Below are 16,729 nucleotides of genomic sequence, written 5' to 3'. Positions count from 1 at the left end.
CTCACAGGGACCCTCAGGCTGTTCAAGCCTAGATGCAGACACACCACTGGCCAGAGGTCTGGGCAGAGAGAGATCCCAACAACTGGCTACCTAAACCCAGGAAACTCAAACCTTCTATAAAAGGGCAGCCATAATAAACTCATTGCTGACTGCTGAGGATGCTCAGTGGGTTCTTGTCATCTCTGTCTCCAGCCAAGGAGCCCACATAACACCTCCCATGCACAGGAAAGCCATTTCACTGCTGCCTCAGCATTTGCCACCCTCACATTGCTCTGCCCTGGTTTGTGTTGTGGCACAGGCTGACCCACAGGGTCAGCACAGCTCAAGCTCAGAGTATCCCCCCAAGCTGAACCCAGCTGGGGCTGGCTTTCCACAGCCTGCCCACATTGACACCCCTAACATTTCCATTAGGGAAGTGTATTTTTCCGTGAGTCAGCAGCCTAGAAAAGTCAGGGGAGACAGGAAGTGGATAAATGCTGCTTAGAACTGGGCTTTTTCTCTTTCTGAATGCTAAGAAACCCCCCAAATGGCCCAGAGTCTGCCCCAGCAATGCTCAGTGTTCCCCCAGACAGTGTGGGGGAGTCTTTCCTGCCCACAAACACCTCTTCCCCTGTGATCTGCACCAGTCCTTGGTGAGCCCAATCTGCTGCTGTCACCTTTGACAACAGGAGCTCCTGTGCTGGTTTTGCATGGCCTGGGTTTTGGTGGTGAGGGAGCCACAGAGGTGGCTGCTGTGAGAAGCTGCCAGAAGCTTCCACCATGTATGGCAGAGCCAATCCCTGATGGCTCTGAGGATGGACATGCTGCTGGCCAAGGCTGGAACAATGAGACAGGTTGGTAATGCCTCTGTGACAACAGATTTAAGAAGAAAATCAAAACAAAGGAGGACACAGCTTTTTCTAGCTAGAGAAGAGGAGGAGGTGAGAACATGTGAGGGAAAAAACATGGAGACACCAGGATCAGTGGAGAAGGAGGGAAGGAGGTGCTCCAGGTGCCAGAGCCGAGATTCCTTGGAGGCATGGTGACAACAATGGTGAAGCAGCTGTGCCCCTACTGCCCCTGGGGGTCCATGGGGTATGCAGAGATCCACCCACAGCCCCTAGGGATCCAGGGGGGATGCAGAGATCCATTCACAGCCCCTGGGGATCCACAGGGTATGCAGAGATCCACCCACAGCCCCTGGGGATCCACGGGGGATGCAGAGATCCACTCACAGCCCCTGGGGATCCACGGGGTATGCAGAGATCCACCCACAGCCCCTGGGGATCCAGGGGGGATGCAGAGATCCACTCACAGCCCCTGGGGATCCACAGGGTATGCAGAGATCCACTCACAGCCCCTGGGGATCCACAGGGTATGCAGAGATCCACCCACAGCCCCTAGGGATCCAGGGGGGATGCAGAGATCCACTCACAGCCCCTGGGGATCCAGGGGGGATGCAGAGATCCACTCACAGCCCATGTGGCAGAGGTGCCCATGCCAGAGCACGTGATACCTGGAGGAGACTGTGACCCCATGGGAGGCCTGTGGTGAGAAGGGCCCTGCTCCCAGGCTGGAGCAGCCTGTCCTTGCAGGACTGCACCTATGGAAAGAGAGACCCACTCTGCAGCAGTTTTGTGAGGAGTGTGAGCCCGTGTGAGGCACTCACGTTGCAGGAATTTTGGGAGGACTGCTGCTCGTGAGAGTGGACTCACTCTGGAGAAGTTCACAGGGAACTGTGTCCTGTGGGAGGGACCCCATGGCCTCACAGGGGAAGGACTTCTCTCCCTGGGCAGTGGAAGAAAATCTGGGTGATGAACTGACCCAAACCTCCATGCCCTGTCTGCCTGCACTGTCAGTGGGAAGGAGGGAGGGGTTGGGAGAAGAATAGGTGCTTTAAGGGCTTACTTTCCTTCTTATTATCCTCATCTGATTTTGCTAGTAACAAACTCATTTTGCTGTTTGATCCCATTTTGCTCTTGGAGTGCTTTCTCCCAGTCCTTATCTCAACCTAGGAACCCTTTGTTGAACTTCCCTCTCCCCTGCCCTGCTGTGGCAGGGGAGAGGGCCAGTGAGCATCTCGTGGGTGCCTGGCATTTGGCCACTGTCAAACCATGACAGCTCCAAAGACAAGAACTAATGGGTCAAATCCTGAGGGAGTCGGTCTGGCTCCTGTCAGCTGGCTCACAGAGATGGGATTGCGACTGCTGTAGCCAGAGGAGAGCAAACCCCATCCAAATGTCTGTGAAATACCAGCGGGGCACGCTCCTGACCATGCTCCTAAAGGTCCCAGCACCTCACTGCCATGCCGGTGGACAGTGACTGTCATTAGCTGGCCTCGCAGCGATGCTGACCAGCAATTACACTCCTGGCCGCTGTGCAGAGGGTGAGCCAGCCCCTGGCGCCTGTCCCCTCGCAGATGGCAGCAGCGCCCGGGTCCCTGGGCTCGGTGTCACCGGGTGCACAGCACCCACCGCCTGTCCCGCCGGCACCCTCTGCACCGCCCCAGGCTGCGCCCTGCCCGCTCCCCGGGGAGCCTGCTGCTGCCAGAAGGGCAATTTGCGACCATTACGGGTTTCATTGCAGAAACTGTTTTCCCGCGACTGAAAAGATGAAATTTTAATTGCCGGGTTGTGTGAGGCGAGGGCGGGGAGCGCACTCAGGGTGGAAAATCTGACGGTGCATCTTTGAGCTGCCGGGAGTGGGACAACAGAGGGCACCAGAGGCTCCAGCTGAAGGAAATGAGGGAATAAACGGAGCCTGGCGGGGCGCAGGAGTTCACTGCTGGGCACGGCCGGGCTGTGACAGCCGGGCTGTGACAGCCGGGCACGGCCGGGCCCTGCGCTGACACCCGCGGATCCCCGGCCCTGCCAGGACCCTGCGCTCCCTGCAGCCTTTCCGAGGAGCCCGCCCGCCCGCCGCCTCACACGGAGCAGGTAAAGCCTGGCCACTGTCCCGCGGCGGTGTGCTCTGCTCGGCCCTTCACGGTGTGCTCTCACACCCCCTGCTTGCCCACACGTGGCTCGCTCGGGGCCCTGGCTCCCTCCTGCTTCCGCAGCTCTTCTGCCTCCCTCTTGCAGTTCCATTCCATGAGGGGTCTTCGCCCCTCGCTGCAGTTCCCTCAGCGCTGCCTCAGCTGTGGGGACACCTGTGTGGGGACACCTGTGTGGGGACACCTGTGTGGGGCACACGGCCTGGGCGGTGCCAGCAGCTCTGCCGGCACGGGGGGCTCGGGGGCCGGGGTGCCCAGCGCGGTGGGCTCAGCTGCTCCTCGGGCCAGCGATGCGCAGGCAGAGCCCCTTTGTCACTGCAAGGTGACCACAGCAGGCTGCAGCATGGGCTGAAACCACAGAGCGGCCAAAACCGACGAGACTGAAAGCCCGAGAGCACTGGGATGCAGGCTGCATGTTAGTTCCTCCATGAATTCCACCCTAAAAATGACTATATGCCTGCGGTTCAGTATTGCCGGGCCAGTTCTGGAGCTAGAACAGTTGTTGTGCTTTCCTCTGGGGTTGCCAGATCTGTCTCCCAGTCTTGAACACTACAAACAGTTCACTTAGTTCATGCAATCGTGTATTCGTACTACAATTTCCATGTTGATGTTTAGAAGCCGCTGACTTATAAGGCAATGTATTGGTTAGAGATTGCAGGAATCTGGGCACTTTCCATGGCTCATTGTAAGCACTTCTGTTAGGTTCTGCAAAGTCTGGTTCATCCTCCTTGCTGGTGGCACATGCCCTGAAATATTTAAAGGAAGAGCAGGAGATAGTCTTAAGTTCTCAGATATGTTTTCTGTCCCAGCAAAATTTTGGCTTCCCACCTTTGAAGACTGAGATCAGACACATGTACTCACTTTGCCTTCTTTCTCTGGAGGCCTGTTATCTGCCGGGGCTGCTGGTACCCCTGCGGAGCTGTTCCTCCCCAGCAGAGGAATGGATTTGTGTCTAGGGGCACAAATTCTGCCCACAGCAGGCACCCAGCAGCCTGCGGCAGCATTCCCATTGCCCTGGGAGCAATGCCACTGGGCTGGAAGGGCTCAAGCCCTGAGGATGTTCTCAGGTCTGGCAAGACTCAGAGCAAACCCATGGGGTGGCTTCAGTAGCAAAGCAAGGGCTGTGGAGGGAAAATAGGGAATGCTGTCCAGGACAAATGGGGAATGCTGCCCAGGGCAAATGGGGAATGCTGCCCAGCTCCGGTGTGGGCTGCCCTGAAGCCAGTGGCTCTGACAACTACAGCAGAGGCAAAAGTAACAACAGAAATGATCATTCTGCTTTGCTATGACACAAACTGTTCATACCAGGGCTGGAGGGACGATGAGGCAGGCTTAGCCCTGCAACAGCAGCAAGAGAGGGCTGTCTTGGTGGTTTTGTTGTAGGTGGCAGTGAGTGACAGTGTAACTTTGATGGCTGAGGGACTGCTGGTGCTGGTGAGCCACTGAACCCCTCCAGAGGCTGCCCGCATGAGCAGTGCAGGGACACGAGGAGCTGCAGGGCTGTGAGAGGGGGGCACAGCCGCAGGACCCTGTCGCTGAGCTCAGTCTCATGCCTGCACTCTTTCCTTGCAGAGACAGCCCAGCATGGACAACTGCACTGAGACTGATGCACAGGAGGGCATTGTGCTGTTTCAGGTGCTTCTCTACATGCCGGTGGTCGCTCTGGGGATCCCACTGAATGCAATTGCCTTCTGGGTCTTCTGCTGCAAACTCAAGAGGTGGACTGAGACCAAGGTGTACATGATCAACCTCATCGTGGCAGACACTTTCCTACTCTTCACCCTGCCTTTCCTGATATATTTTACTAAGTACAAGCATCCCATAGACCAGCTGTGTTCAGCCATACAAAACATCTATTTTATAAACATGCCTATGAGCATCTTTATCATCACCCAGATTGCGATTGATCGATACATTGCAATCAAGTTCCCTCTAAAAGCAAAGATTCTTCGATCCCCGCTGAAATCAGCTTCTACCTGTGGCTTTCTTTGGCTAGCACTGATAATTTATTCCAATATATATCCCACACTTGAGAGTAGCTGGGAAGGCTGTTGTTTTCGAAGACAGTCTGTTCAACCTAGGTATTTCTCTTTATTCTACAGTATCTGTGTGTATTTTGTTCCCTTAGGGACTGTGACTTTTTGCTCAGTAGAAGTCATCAAGTGTCTAAAAAAGAAGATGGCCACAAGCCCTCATGAGACAAAACTATTCCAGAAGGCCGTGCACATTGTTTCTGTGAATCTGTGTGTGTTTGCTGTCTGTTTCTCACCTTTCCACTTCTCACTGCTCTTGCGGTTTGCAGTGGAAGTTGCTGGAGCTCATTCTCTGCTGCCGGGAGTTACAGCCTGTATTAAGATCTCTGCATGCATAGCAAATTGTAACTGCTGTCTGGATGCATTTTGCTATTATTTTGCAGCCAAGGAATTTCCAGAGTTTTCTTCTATGTTCCCCAAGTGTTTATTCATGAGGTCCAAGATGAACCAAAGTGAGGAGTCACAGACACCCACGGATCAAGTGATGGCATAAACAAGGGGCAGTGCATGGCAGGTGTTGAGTGCCACAATGCTGCTCAAGATTTAAGGCACAGGGAATGGAACCACCTACAGTGTTTGCAATCATTGTAGGTACAGGCATATGTACAAAAAGGGGCAAACCCCTCCAAAGGGTGTGATGTTAACTTGAATTCTGTCCTGCTGTCCTCAGTGACTTGACTCCAGCTCTGACTATGGTCTTGTATGGTTGCATCGCAGCTCCAGGCGCCTCCTGGTGACAGCTTGTCTTGCTTGGCTTCACGGCCCTTCACTTTCAGTGTCTTCTGACCTGTAAACCTCTGAAAAATTTCCTCCTGGGACTGCAAGCTCATATTCTGCTCATGTAAATTTAGAGACAATTAACTTCCTTAGGACAACTGACATCTGGTTCCCCTACGGGTCTGTCACCGTGCAGTGACACGCGCTCAGACCACAGTCTGAAACCACTGACTAGACCTGGGTCAAATGTGCACGCAAGGGACTGTTCCCAGCACGGAAAGTGTCACATATCCAAACATTAGATCCACCTGCTTTGTGTCAGCTCTTTGGCAGACAACACGGTGGAAGCTGCAGTGAGCAACTGACATAAAAAGAGATGAAACTCAGGTCCTTCAGCTGGTAATTCATGTTTTCTTCACTGGTGCATTTTCTAATGTTCTGGCATTACTGGTATTTCACTGCAAACAGAACAAGTAGCCTGTGTGTGTATGTGACCAGTTTAACCATTGCACACTGTTTAGCCCTTGTTCTGCCTTCTAAATTCTCTTTTCAAAGACAGGAAAAGATATGGGAGACAAATAGTGCCCAATCTTAACATCCATCTATTGCTTTAGGAGACGTGTGAGTGTTGTCACCCCTGTAGCCATTGACAAATATGCTGCAATTAATATGCTGCTACCCTTAGAAAGCAAGAGACCTCTTGACAGACATCTCTGACAATCCAGGGCAAGTGGTGTTCAGCAAGGAAAAACACTTCTACTTCAGGAACAGCACAGAGGGCCTTCAAAAACATTTTTGAGCCTAGGATTCCCTTCTGAGACTTTGCACCTCATTGCTTATAATGAAAGCCTGTTCCAAAAAGATTATGATTTTGTTTTAATTTTGAAAAAAGAGGTGAAGATTCATATCAACCTGTTAACCTACTGTTAACCTAGAAAGCAAACAACTTGCTTGTTTTTGCAGGCTCAGTCATGCTCATGTTTTCTCCCAGTTAACATGGAGAACTTGTTCAGTTTCCAATGAGCTCCAAATAGGCCATCTGCTCTGGAATATAGAACAGCAATGCTTTTATATGTGTGACCTCACATATAGGGCTCATAAGCGTTCCTTTTTCTCATTGTATAGAGGAAATTAGTTGATTTCACAATCCCTGTCATCATTAAGATTTTTCATAGCACTGAATGCTATGAAAACAAAACAAATCCATACTTTTGCAAGTGAAAATAAAAGTGTCATAGTAATATATCTATTAATAAATATTCATTTATTACCATTATACATCAGAGTCCTCTACTCTTAATGCCAAACCTATACTGGAGATTGGGAGAAAAGACTTTGCTACCAAGATATAAGATCTGCCTTACAGCAGGGTATTTAACAGTGAAACCAAAAGATGAGCAAGGAACTTTCTGATTATCTGAAGATATATGTTCTGCCTTGGAGAAAAACTATTATCTGGTTTATATGTCAAGTTCAGGATGGGTTTCTGGCATGCTCCTTCAGTCTGAACAAAGCCTCAGCTTTTTGAGTGCTCCCAGTAAATGGAACAGATGAGTTATCAGACCCTGGGCCACAACAAACTACTGGCCACCATCTAGCACTGCAATAACAATCCAGGAGGATGGCGACACGCTTATCCCCAAATCTTTTCCATTTCCTAATGCAAGAGTCTGAGAAATGGTAGTGGGGACCAGACACAGCTGCCAAAGTCCATCAGCTGCCCCAAACAGCAAGGCCGAACCACTGCATTTTACTAACATTTCTGCAAGATATAACTTTCCTGTCCCTTGAAAGAAAAAAATGCTAATAATGGTTTCCACTTCAGGCTTGAGAGAGAAAAAAAAAAAAGAAAAGAAAAAAACCAGAAAAAAACACAAGGAAAAGCCTTCAAAGTAATTCAGAATCTTGCTTTTATGTGAGTGAGTGAGTGGCCATTGGATATAGCATTTTTGGCCCTCCTATGCATGGACGGCAGGGGCTGCCATAACAGTATTTTGCTGTTTGGTGGCATTTGGGCAGGCCTGAAACCTGAGTTCTTACCAGAGGTTTGAGCTCCAGGGGGCTGAAGGACACGTACTGGGGAGCTGTGGGCTGGGTGCTGCTCTCAGGTGTTGGAGGCATCTCTGATTTTGTTTCCTTGGTGCAGCCCAGCTGTTCCAGTGGTGAGCACTGTCCAGCAGCCTCCAGGGAACTGCACAGGCACTGAAGCAGCATCAGTGCTGGGAGTCATGGCTTTTCCATGCCCTGCCCAGGGTGTGTACATCAGCTGGTGCTGCTGATGCCTTAGGATTTTAGCTTTTATGTTTTTCATATATTTGTAATCCTGCAATTCTTTACTGTGTAACTCTAAACTCCATATAGTGTGTTAGCTGCTGCTTCCCCATTTTGGTCAGACACAGCAGTTCCTCTCCAGGCTTGGGAATCAAGGACATCTCACTGCCTCAGGCCTCAAGGAGGGTAAACAAAAGTGAGTTGGGGGGAGCAAACTTGAGGTAAATTACTTCATTCCCTGAAGCTGTAATTGGAAGATTAACCCCAATATGCAAATGGATCAATCTTATTAAAAAAAAAGTGAAAACGCGTGACCCATAGTCCATTTTTGGGTGCAGCCCCTGGCCTGGTGGGCTTTGTCTGCCCTAAATGTACCTGAAGGCCCTTCAATAAATATAACTGCTTTTAATTCTCTTAATTTTGTCTGGCCTCTGTTTTTAGGTAGCCTCAAAAGGCATCAGTCAGAAGGCAGGAGCTTGGGGAGGGCTGCAGCACAGAGAGCCTGACAGGGTTTTCAGTCACGCGCAATTCCCACAGTGCTGGGGAAGGGGAAAGGGGAAACAACAGCCAGGGCCGGTCATTGTGTGGGGTTGCTGCACTTGGCCTCAAACTGCCATTTGACATGCTAGAAATAACAAACATGTTTTGCTCTCAACCCCACAGTTCTCTTTTGGTCAAGATCTGCTGTTGCACCATCCTTGCCTCATCCTTTCTTGCCGTGAGAAAGGCAGGAAACAAACCCCCTGGGGCAGGGGCACTGCAGGCTGGGTGCTGCCCTGTGTCCCTCTCCCCTGTGTGCAGATGGTACCAATACCCCTCCCACCTTGCCAGAGGCTCTGCCCCACTCTGACGTGCCAGCAGCTGCAGCCAGCAGGACACAGGGATGCAGGGGAGATGAAGATTTTCCCTGGCAGGGAAAGGAGGCAGGAGCCCATCAATCTGTCTGTCAGCAGGCCATACCAGTGGTTCTTTACCTTACAGAAATATTTTGTCCCACTGGCTACTTTCATTAAGAAAATCACTTTTCCAGGCACAATGTGGTGGATGCTGCTGTCAGTGCAAGGTCCTTGGAGCTGGCTGCAGGCTGTACAGGCACCAGTGCTCTGCAGCGCTGCTGGGCCCTGCAATGCCCTGCCGAGAGCTGCCAGCAGGGAAGTGAGAAGGCAGCACAGGTGTCACCTCCACTGTGCCACACGGTGACAGCACTTGCAGGACAGACAGGCTGAGACCTGTAGAGGCAGGGGAAATACCAAGTCATTGGTCTGTGGCAGGAGTGATAAAACCTGTGACTGCCTGGAGGGAGGGGACTGTGGGCACCTGCAGACAAGGGTGACTGATGGAGATGATGCCTTGGAAGGCTGACCTGAAACAGAGACTGGACAGAGCTAGGGAATAAAGCAGGTATTTATTGAAAGGCCTCCAGGATCCACCTTGGGCAGGACAGGAACCTGACCAGGGCTGCACCCAGGGTGGACTAAGAATGGTCACAAAATGGTCGACTGGTCATGAGGCCTTATATTTTTATAAGTTTTGGCATATTGGAGTTTAATGGTCCAATTACAGCTTCAGTTGTTAGGTCCCATCCTTCTTGTTCCTCCCTTCAGCCCACCCTTGTTTGTGCTTTTGGGCCTGAAAGTTGTCCTTGGTCCTCAGCAGGGAAGGATTTGTTTTGTCTCCCTGATCTGTGAAGAGAGCTTACTGGCATTTAATGTGAGGCTCAGAACTGCACCTAAGCAGCACAGAATCTGAAAACATGAAAGCTAAAACTTAAGGCATCAGGGAGATGAGGTGGGGAGAAGGATGGGGTTCCTGTGGTGGCCAGGAATTGGCACAGACCCAAGAGCCTCAGCAGGAGACATTAAGTTCTCCACAGACAGCACTTTATCCTAGCTTTGCCTGCTGGTAGCTGGTGTTGAGTTTGCTTTGACACATCCTGGTGAACCTGCTGCTCACAGCCAGCTGCTTTGTGCCTGGTGACATGGCTTCTCCCCCTCTTGAGACCTCACTGGGCTGATGAGACCCTCATGTGGCAACCACAGCACCAAGCTGTGGATGGGAAGCATCAGACTGGAGAGGTGCAATGAGCTGAGCCCCCCCCGGCACAATTCTGACTGCTCATGGTTTATACCACTAGTGATTGCCTGGACGTAGACAAGAGGAGGGTGTGAACAATGCTTGAGGATGATGCAAAGTTTTCTATACTGTGGTGAAACTATCACAACCCAGAAGCTGGATGACTTTGAAAACTAAAGTACCAACAAGGACCAAAAGTGGTGTTGGCTGGGGATCAATGAGCTGGGCACACTAATATGTGAGTAACTACTTGTAAGCATCCACCAAGGAGCAGTCCCAAGAAAGAAAAGGCAGTCCCTGGAAAGTCAGAAGTATGTAATATATTCTGACTACAGTGGCATGGAGTATTTCTGAAGGGCTGGCTTGTGTCTGTCTGCAGACAGACAATACTCTGGAAGCTGCTCTAAGATGACCTGGGAAGTGGAAAGGGGAAAAACATTTGCCCAAGCCAGCAATTCAAGGTAGTAATATCAGGACGTTTAAAGTCATTGATCAACTTGTCTGAGCTTTTCTGGTAAATGGGCTGCCATGGGGAGCCCAAGAGCAGCCCCTGGGACACAGGCACCTGCAACCACAGAGCAGTCACAAAGGCAGCAGGTCACAGGGTCACAGTGCCACGTTTTCTCGGAATTGCTGGCTGAGAAGAACTATGGAAGGCAAGAGAACTACTGTGATTCAGAGTGAAACGCTCTATAATAATCACAAAGCTGCCTGCAAACCACTGCCCTCACCTCTCCAACAGCTGCAGGACTGTTAGGTCTGTTCTGTCCCAGGGCTCAGGCTTCTGACAGCAGAAGCCACTCCTGCTCTAATCCCAGCAGGGATGGCACTCTGGAAGGCACAGAGAAGACCTCAGGACCTTCCAGGGCAATGGAAGGTCCCTTCAAGCACAGCCTGTTGGGCGAGGGGGGTCAGCAGGCATTGCGCAGTGAGACACCAGGCAATGGAAGGTGAAGCAAAGGAAAAACCCCAAATCCACCGCCACAGGAGCTGCTGCAGGGATGCATGGCAGACAAGGCTTTCACCTCCCTGCAGGACTATTGCAGGCTCCTCAGTCAACAGGAGGTGGTAGAAGCCACAGCAATGGTGATGACAGAGGAAGCTGTGCCCTGTGTTCAGGAGGAGTGCGGCTGCTTTGTTGGCCGGCGTTGCTGCTCTCTCAGCCACCAGAAAGTGGTTATCAGAGGACACCTCACTGGTCATGTGCAAGGAGCACTGCTCGTCGTGCCTGCACAGCGCTCCACGGCCGGGCAGGGGGAACTCACTCTCTCCAAGGACAGCAAGAGGACAGGTAATTTCTCCTGGCTGTTTACTGGCACTGTTACTAGAATTCCGCAAGGCATTGCCTTTCCCCAGCCATAGTGGGACCCCAGAATAGGGAGGGAGAAAGAGGGGGCTGGAGCCAATGTATTTTCAAAGGTTCATTTTGATACTGACCACATCTGACATGTTTTGGGATGCTTAAGCGCTGTCTCAGCCTTTGCTAGACCTTTTCTAGGTCTCCCTGTTATGATCTTCCCTTTTATCTTATTTTATCACAATGCATTTCTCATGTCCAGAGGACAGAACTGCTGCAGGTATCTGCTGTACCACATTCCCTCACCCCTTCAGGTCTCCTGGCATGATTCCTCTGCTGCATGATTTTCAAAGCTACCAAGACCCACAGATGCACATAAATGCTGCAGCTCGCTGGGGATGGTTTGCTCACTGGGGATGCTTTTGAGACCCATGAACCTTCCCCCATGGAGCCACGTTCCCCGTGCAGGGAAAACCCAAAGACATGTCAGACATCCTGGGTCTTTTCTGTGCATGAACAGTTGCACCAGGAATGCGCTTCTGCATGAACTCCTCCAAAGCTGGAGGGCAAACAACAATTTTGCCCTTAGATCCAAGGTGATAAAACCACCCGGTAGACGAAACACAGCTCACCTCTTCCACATGGCTGCTGATCACATTTCAGCCACGGCACCGGTGAGTTTCTTTTGTCCTGGGATTGTGGCAGTTTGCTGTAACACTTCTGAGATAAAGACCAGCTTTGACAATCATTGAAAGGCAGCGAGCAGACCCAGAACTCTGATTCTCAGTGCAGCCCTCTGAGTACAGAATTTGATGGCAGCTGAAACTAGTGAGAGACATGCTAATAAGAGATACAGTAATAATTGCTTGTATCACTAATGAGAAGTGATGCAGAGACATCTCAGGACTGAGGGAAAGGACAGCTGGTTTTCCTCTGCACATCTGGAACATTTTAAGCTTTGAGGACACCAGCTGGCTTCCACTGAGCCCTGCTATAGGGGAAGGGATGAGAGCTGGGTTTAGGCATCCTCTTCCCATTATCTAAGGTTTGCAATGGCTCACATAACTGCTTGCTGCAGGATATCTGCTGCTGCCTGATACAAGTCTGAGCCAAAATAGGGGCCCAAGCCCTTTTCCCTGCCACCCTCCAGGAGCAGTCTTTCCCACGCAGGACCCAGGGAGAATCTAAGTTTTTCTCTCCTTCGCAACTGATCAGGCTTGTGTCCCTGTCCCTCTCCTTCCCAATAGGTACCCTGCATCAGGTTTTCATGGCTGGTAAAGCCCTCAACTCTCTCAATTACAATTAATCACCGATTCAGTCCAGAACCTCCCTTGTAAAAGGCTTAATTTGCTTTTGCAGGAACTGTACATTTTGATAGTACCAAAATGAACAGCAGTAGCTGCAATATCACAGCCTATGAACCATTTTCACTTGTCCAGCTGTGTGTTTACATCCCAGTTTTGGTTTTGGGCATTGTGCTGAACGTGTTGGCGCTGTGGGTGTTCTGTTGCAAACTCGGCCAATGGACAGAAACCAGAGTATACATGGTCAACCTGGCTGTGGCTGACTGCTTGCTGCTCTTCACCTTGCCATTTAAAACTCTGTCCCAGTTCCAGCACCTGAAGGTGGATGGCTGGTGCCTGGTTCTGGAAGGTGGCTATTTCATAAACCGCTTCATGAGCATTGGTATCATCACCATCATCGCCGCTGACAGGTACCTTGCAATCAAGTACCCCTTGAGATCCAAGGCACTTAGGTCGCCACTGAAGGCAGCTTTTGCCTCTGGATTCCTTTGGATGCTCATCATCTGTGAAACTTCCCTCATTAAAAGATTTGAGGACCGAAAAGAAGATGATTTTTGCTTTGAAAAGTCTTCCGCGACACCCTCGGTGATCACGCTGTGTGCCATAGTTACAGGGTTTTTCACACCGCTGCTCATCTTGAGTTACTGCTCCATACAAACCATTGCAGAGCTCAGGAGAAAGAGGAACGAGAATTGTCACAGTGAAAAGCTGACCAGGAAAGCTGTCTACATTGTGTCTGCAAACATGGCTGTGTTCATCATATGCTTTTTACCTCTTTACCTCGGGCATCTCCTCCGCTTCATCGTGGACTCCCTCAGCGCTGACTGCTCGGCCATACAGAGCATTAACAACTTCGTTCACTTCGCCTCCATCCTCGCCAACACAAACTGCTGCCTGGATGCCATTTGTTACTACTTTGTCAACAAGGAATTTAAGGAAGCATCTCCCAAGCTAGCAAAGCCCAAATCTGAGGGCAGCGAAGAAGCTGAAATTCAGCTCCCACAAGTAACCCATTAATGCCAAACACACACAGCACACATTTTATGTTTGCTGTGTTCAACTGGGACACACTGGCAGGGGTTCCCACTTGCCTTTTGTAAGTAGTGGGATGGAGGGACATTCTACTAATGGAAACATTCAGATACATGATTCAGCTCTGAATCAGATAACCACAGCACCCCAGATCCTGATCTAGTGATCTAGATTGCCAGTGGCAATTTTCTGCGTTAACACAAATTTGCATAAAACGATCGATTTCCCCTGCCAAAAATCCCCTGTTTTTCATTTTCCCATGAAAACCAAAAGAAGCACAGGCAGTGGTAAAGGATTGGGTTTTGTCTCTCATCCCCACCTTGGATCAGTGTTTGTGCAGCTGTGACAAAGAAATAGACTATTCCAAATATCAACAAATTTAAAAAAATATCAGAGTGAAACCATGCAGAGAAAGAAAAGGTGGTGTTTCTATAAGTCACAAACATACTGGTTTTTAGTTGCTAATAATGCACAATCCCATAACAGGCATATTTAGCTTGCTTTAAAGAACTTTACACCAAAGTAACAGCTACAGAATGGTCACCATTACAATACAAGGTCAGAAGAAATTGCAATTGCTGGTGCTGGGGAAAAACTTTACATCAAAAAAGTTTGAGTCAAATGGCATTAAAATTAAATAAAAGAGTTGGTGCAGGGTAGTGGGAACAAGGATTTTGTATTAGGACTCTATTCAACCTTATAATAAAAAGGATTGTCTAAAGAAAGTGGTAGCAAAGCTGTTCCAAAGAAATCAATCTAAATAAAGTTGTGTCACTAGCATAGAATTCAGTTTCTAAATGAGTTAAATGGAAAAGCTGGGAGATGGTGTGAGAGAGGGCCTGCTGTGCTGTGTGTCCAGGAGGGACAGCTCCCCGTTGTGCAAGCCAGGGGCACTGGGTATGAGCTCCAGCTGGGACTGGGATTTTCTAAGGCACAGCAGAGCGTCCCACCCCGGTGATTTTACTGCAAACACCTAAGAAGGTAAAACCACTCAGCAGCTTCAGACCACACGGCCTGAGCTGGGCTGTACCACACACACCTGCGCTCACACCTCCTCTCACACCTCCCAGCCCCAGGCTGCGCTGCTGTATTTGTTTTGGTTTAGGGCAAATTTGGGAGGAAACTTCCGAAGGGGTTTTTCTAGAAAGCAGATTTAAGTGACCCTTTTCCCAGTTGGTTCAGGAAAAGATTTCTTTGGAGTAAAGTGGAAAAAACCTGTTTATTTAACAAGAAAAGTATTCACAAGTATGAAAAAAAATGAATAATATTAAACAATAAAATTTCTCACTGTTTTGAAGAGATGGTAAATTCAGAAAGTCTTCTTTGTGGGGTGTAGCTTGGCTAGCTTAGTCTTTTATGTCTCTCTTGGGCTGGAAAATGCCACGTCCCGGGCCCTGGTGGGCCACAGGGGTGAGCTCCTGGTGTTTTTTTTGGGTTTTCAGTCCAGAGCAAGGCTGATCTGTTTCAAGAAAAAGAGAAGTCACAGTCTGGGGAACCTCTCTGCTTTGGTTAGCTAAAAAAAAACTAACTAAAAAGCAAAGGAGAGTTCTTTCTTGCTCTCTGTGCTGCAGGCAACACAGCCTGTGAGGTGGAATGCAGGGGGCCAAGTGTAGTTTCTGCAAACAAACTGCACGCTTTTTAAATTCCATTTCACTTTTGGAACCAGCCTTAAAGGTGAGGGATTTAATATCCAGCATAAACAGAACAGATGATTGGGGATAAAAGCATCACACAGCCACTCTAGGACAGCTGCCAGCCACCTGCACGTGCTAGGCCCGACCCTGCTGCCACAAAAACATCCTTGCCGGTCCCACACCCAGCCCTGTCTTTGTGTTTCTTACTTTTCAAGGCAATGCCAAAAAAAAAGAACCCCTTGCTGCAGACAATGGTTGAGCAGAGCCCTCCATCCACCTGATCATTTGCTGTTCTGCTGCACAGGACAGCAGCAAAACCCTGCCAGCTTCCCGAGGGGATGCAGGCTTCTCAGCATGCTTGCAGAGACTCAGATGGAAATGGGGTCATCTGCTCTGTAACCACCAAAATTTGAAACCAGGGTCTTTCCTTTGCCTACTACACAATGGGGAGGGACAGGAGGAGAGGCTCTGGCTGCAAAGACCTCTTAAGGAGGTTGGTTCATCTCCCCTTCTCTGCACTTGCATTTTCTTTGAAAGCAGCGATGAAGGGTGCTGTGCAGGCAGAGATGGATTATCCGCTGCGGGCTCAGCCTAAGGGTCACACCCTGCTTCCCCAGCCCTTCTGTTGCTGGCTCTCCTGAATAACATCTGCACCTCTGTGACCTGATGGATTGTTCCTGGTAAAGCTCAAGAGATCTGTAACATTCTCTCCCCAGTGCAGGGTCTGTGGCTGAGAGCACAGTGATTGGAGGGGTTACCTGATTGCCAGTGTGTTTTTTCTATTACCTCCAGTCTTGCCAGCATGGATGCGAGCTCCTCAGAGGTGAAAGCTCTGCACAAACCAAACTGCTGTTTAAGATGGGCAAGAAAAAATACACTTCTACTCCACTAACCGCTAATAAAAGGGTGGGGGAGATGCAAAGCAGCCGGTAAACAAAGCATTTCCGATCACACTCTGCTAACCCCCTAAGTTCTAGTAACGCCCCTTCCTCCAGCAGCCATTCGCCCAGACACACCATGAATGCCTGGCCTGAGGCAGCCAAGCTTCCTCCCCACAGAAACCCCACAGCAGAGCCTCTGAAATTTCTGTTCTTCACCATTCAGGCAGGGCAGTCAGGGATTCAAGAGTGCCGGGACTGAAATTTGGGGCACAAGGACCGAGAAACCTCCTCAAGATCCCCAACTGGAAAACTGTTTTTTACTGTTCTGTTTATTCACTGTCTTTTGCTTTTCCCATCTGGAGCTTTCAGGCTGATTTAGTAGAAAGAGTGTCCACTACATTCATGACCCACCTGGGCAAGCTCAGCCACCCATACCGAGAAGAGGTAAGAGAAGAATGAAGCAGTGAGGAGGCAGCAGTGATGCACAGGTATTTCTGCTGGGTTCGGCAGCCTCTG

The 16,729-nt window shown here is 50.0% G+C and overlaps 2 protein-coding genes across 2 annotated transcripts; both read left to right on the top strand.

Annotated features, from left to right (window-relative positions):
* Positions 1-1,445: 1,445 nt before the first annotated feature.
* Positions 1,446-6,918, top strand: LOC134556089 (G-protein coupled receptor 35-like). Its single transcript, XM_063408307.1, has 2 exons — positions 1,446-2,915; positions 4,544-6,918. Exon 2 carries the CDS (start codon positions 4,556-4,558, stop codon positions 5,495-5,497), a length of 942 nt encoding a protein of 313 aa, XP_063264377.1. The 5' UTR covers positions 1,446-2,915; positions 4,544-4,555; the 3' UTR covers positions 5,498-6,918.
* Positions 6,919-11,188: 4,270 nt separating this feature from the next.
* On the top strand, positions 11,189-14,844 carry LOC134556283 (G-protein coupled receptor 35-like). Its single transcript, XM_063408677.1, has 2 exons — positions 11,189-11,356; positions 12,722-14,844. The coding sequence occupies exon 2, from the start codon at positions 12,748-12,750 to the stop codon at positions 13,681-13,683; it is 936 nt and encodes a 311-aa protein (XP_063264747.1). The 5' UTR covers positions 11,189-11,356; positions 12,722-12,747; the 3' UTR covers positions 13,684-14,844.
* Positions 14,845-16,729: the final 1,885 nt, after the last annotated feature.

Source organism: Prinia subflava, chromosome 11 (assembly GCF_021018805.1).
Source record: "Prinia subflava isolate CZ2003 ecotype Zambia chromosome 11, Cam_Psub_1.2, whole genome shotgun sequence".
NCBI lineage: Eukaryota > Metazoa > Chordata > Aves > Passeriformes > Cisticolidae > Prinia > Prinia subflava.
The sequence above is the reverse complement of the archived record's forward strand: the minus strand, read 5'-3'. Positions and strand labels throughout refer to the sequence as shown.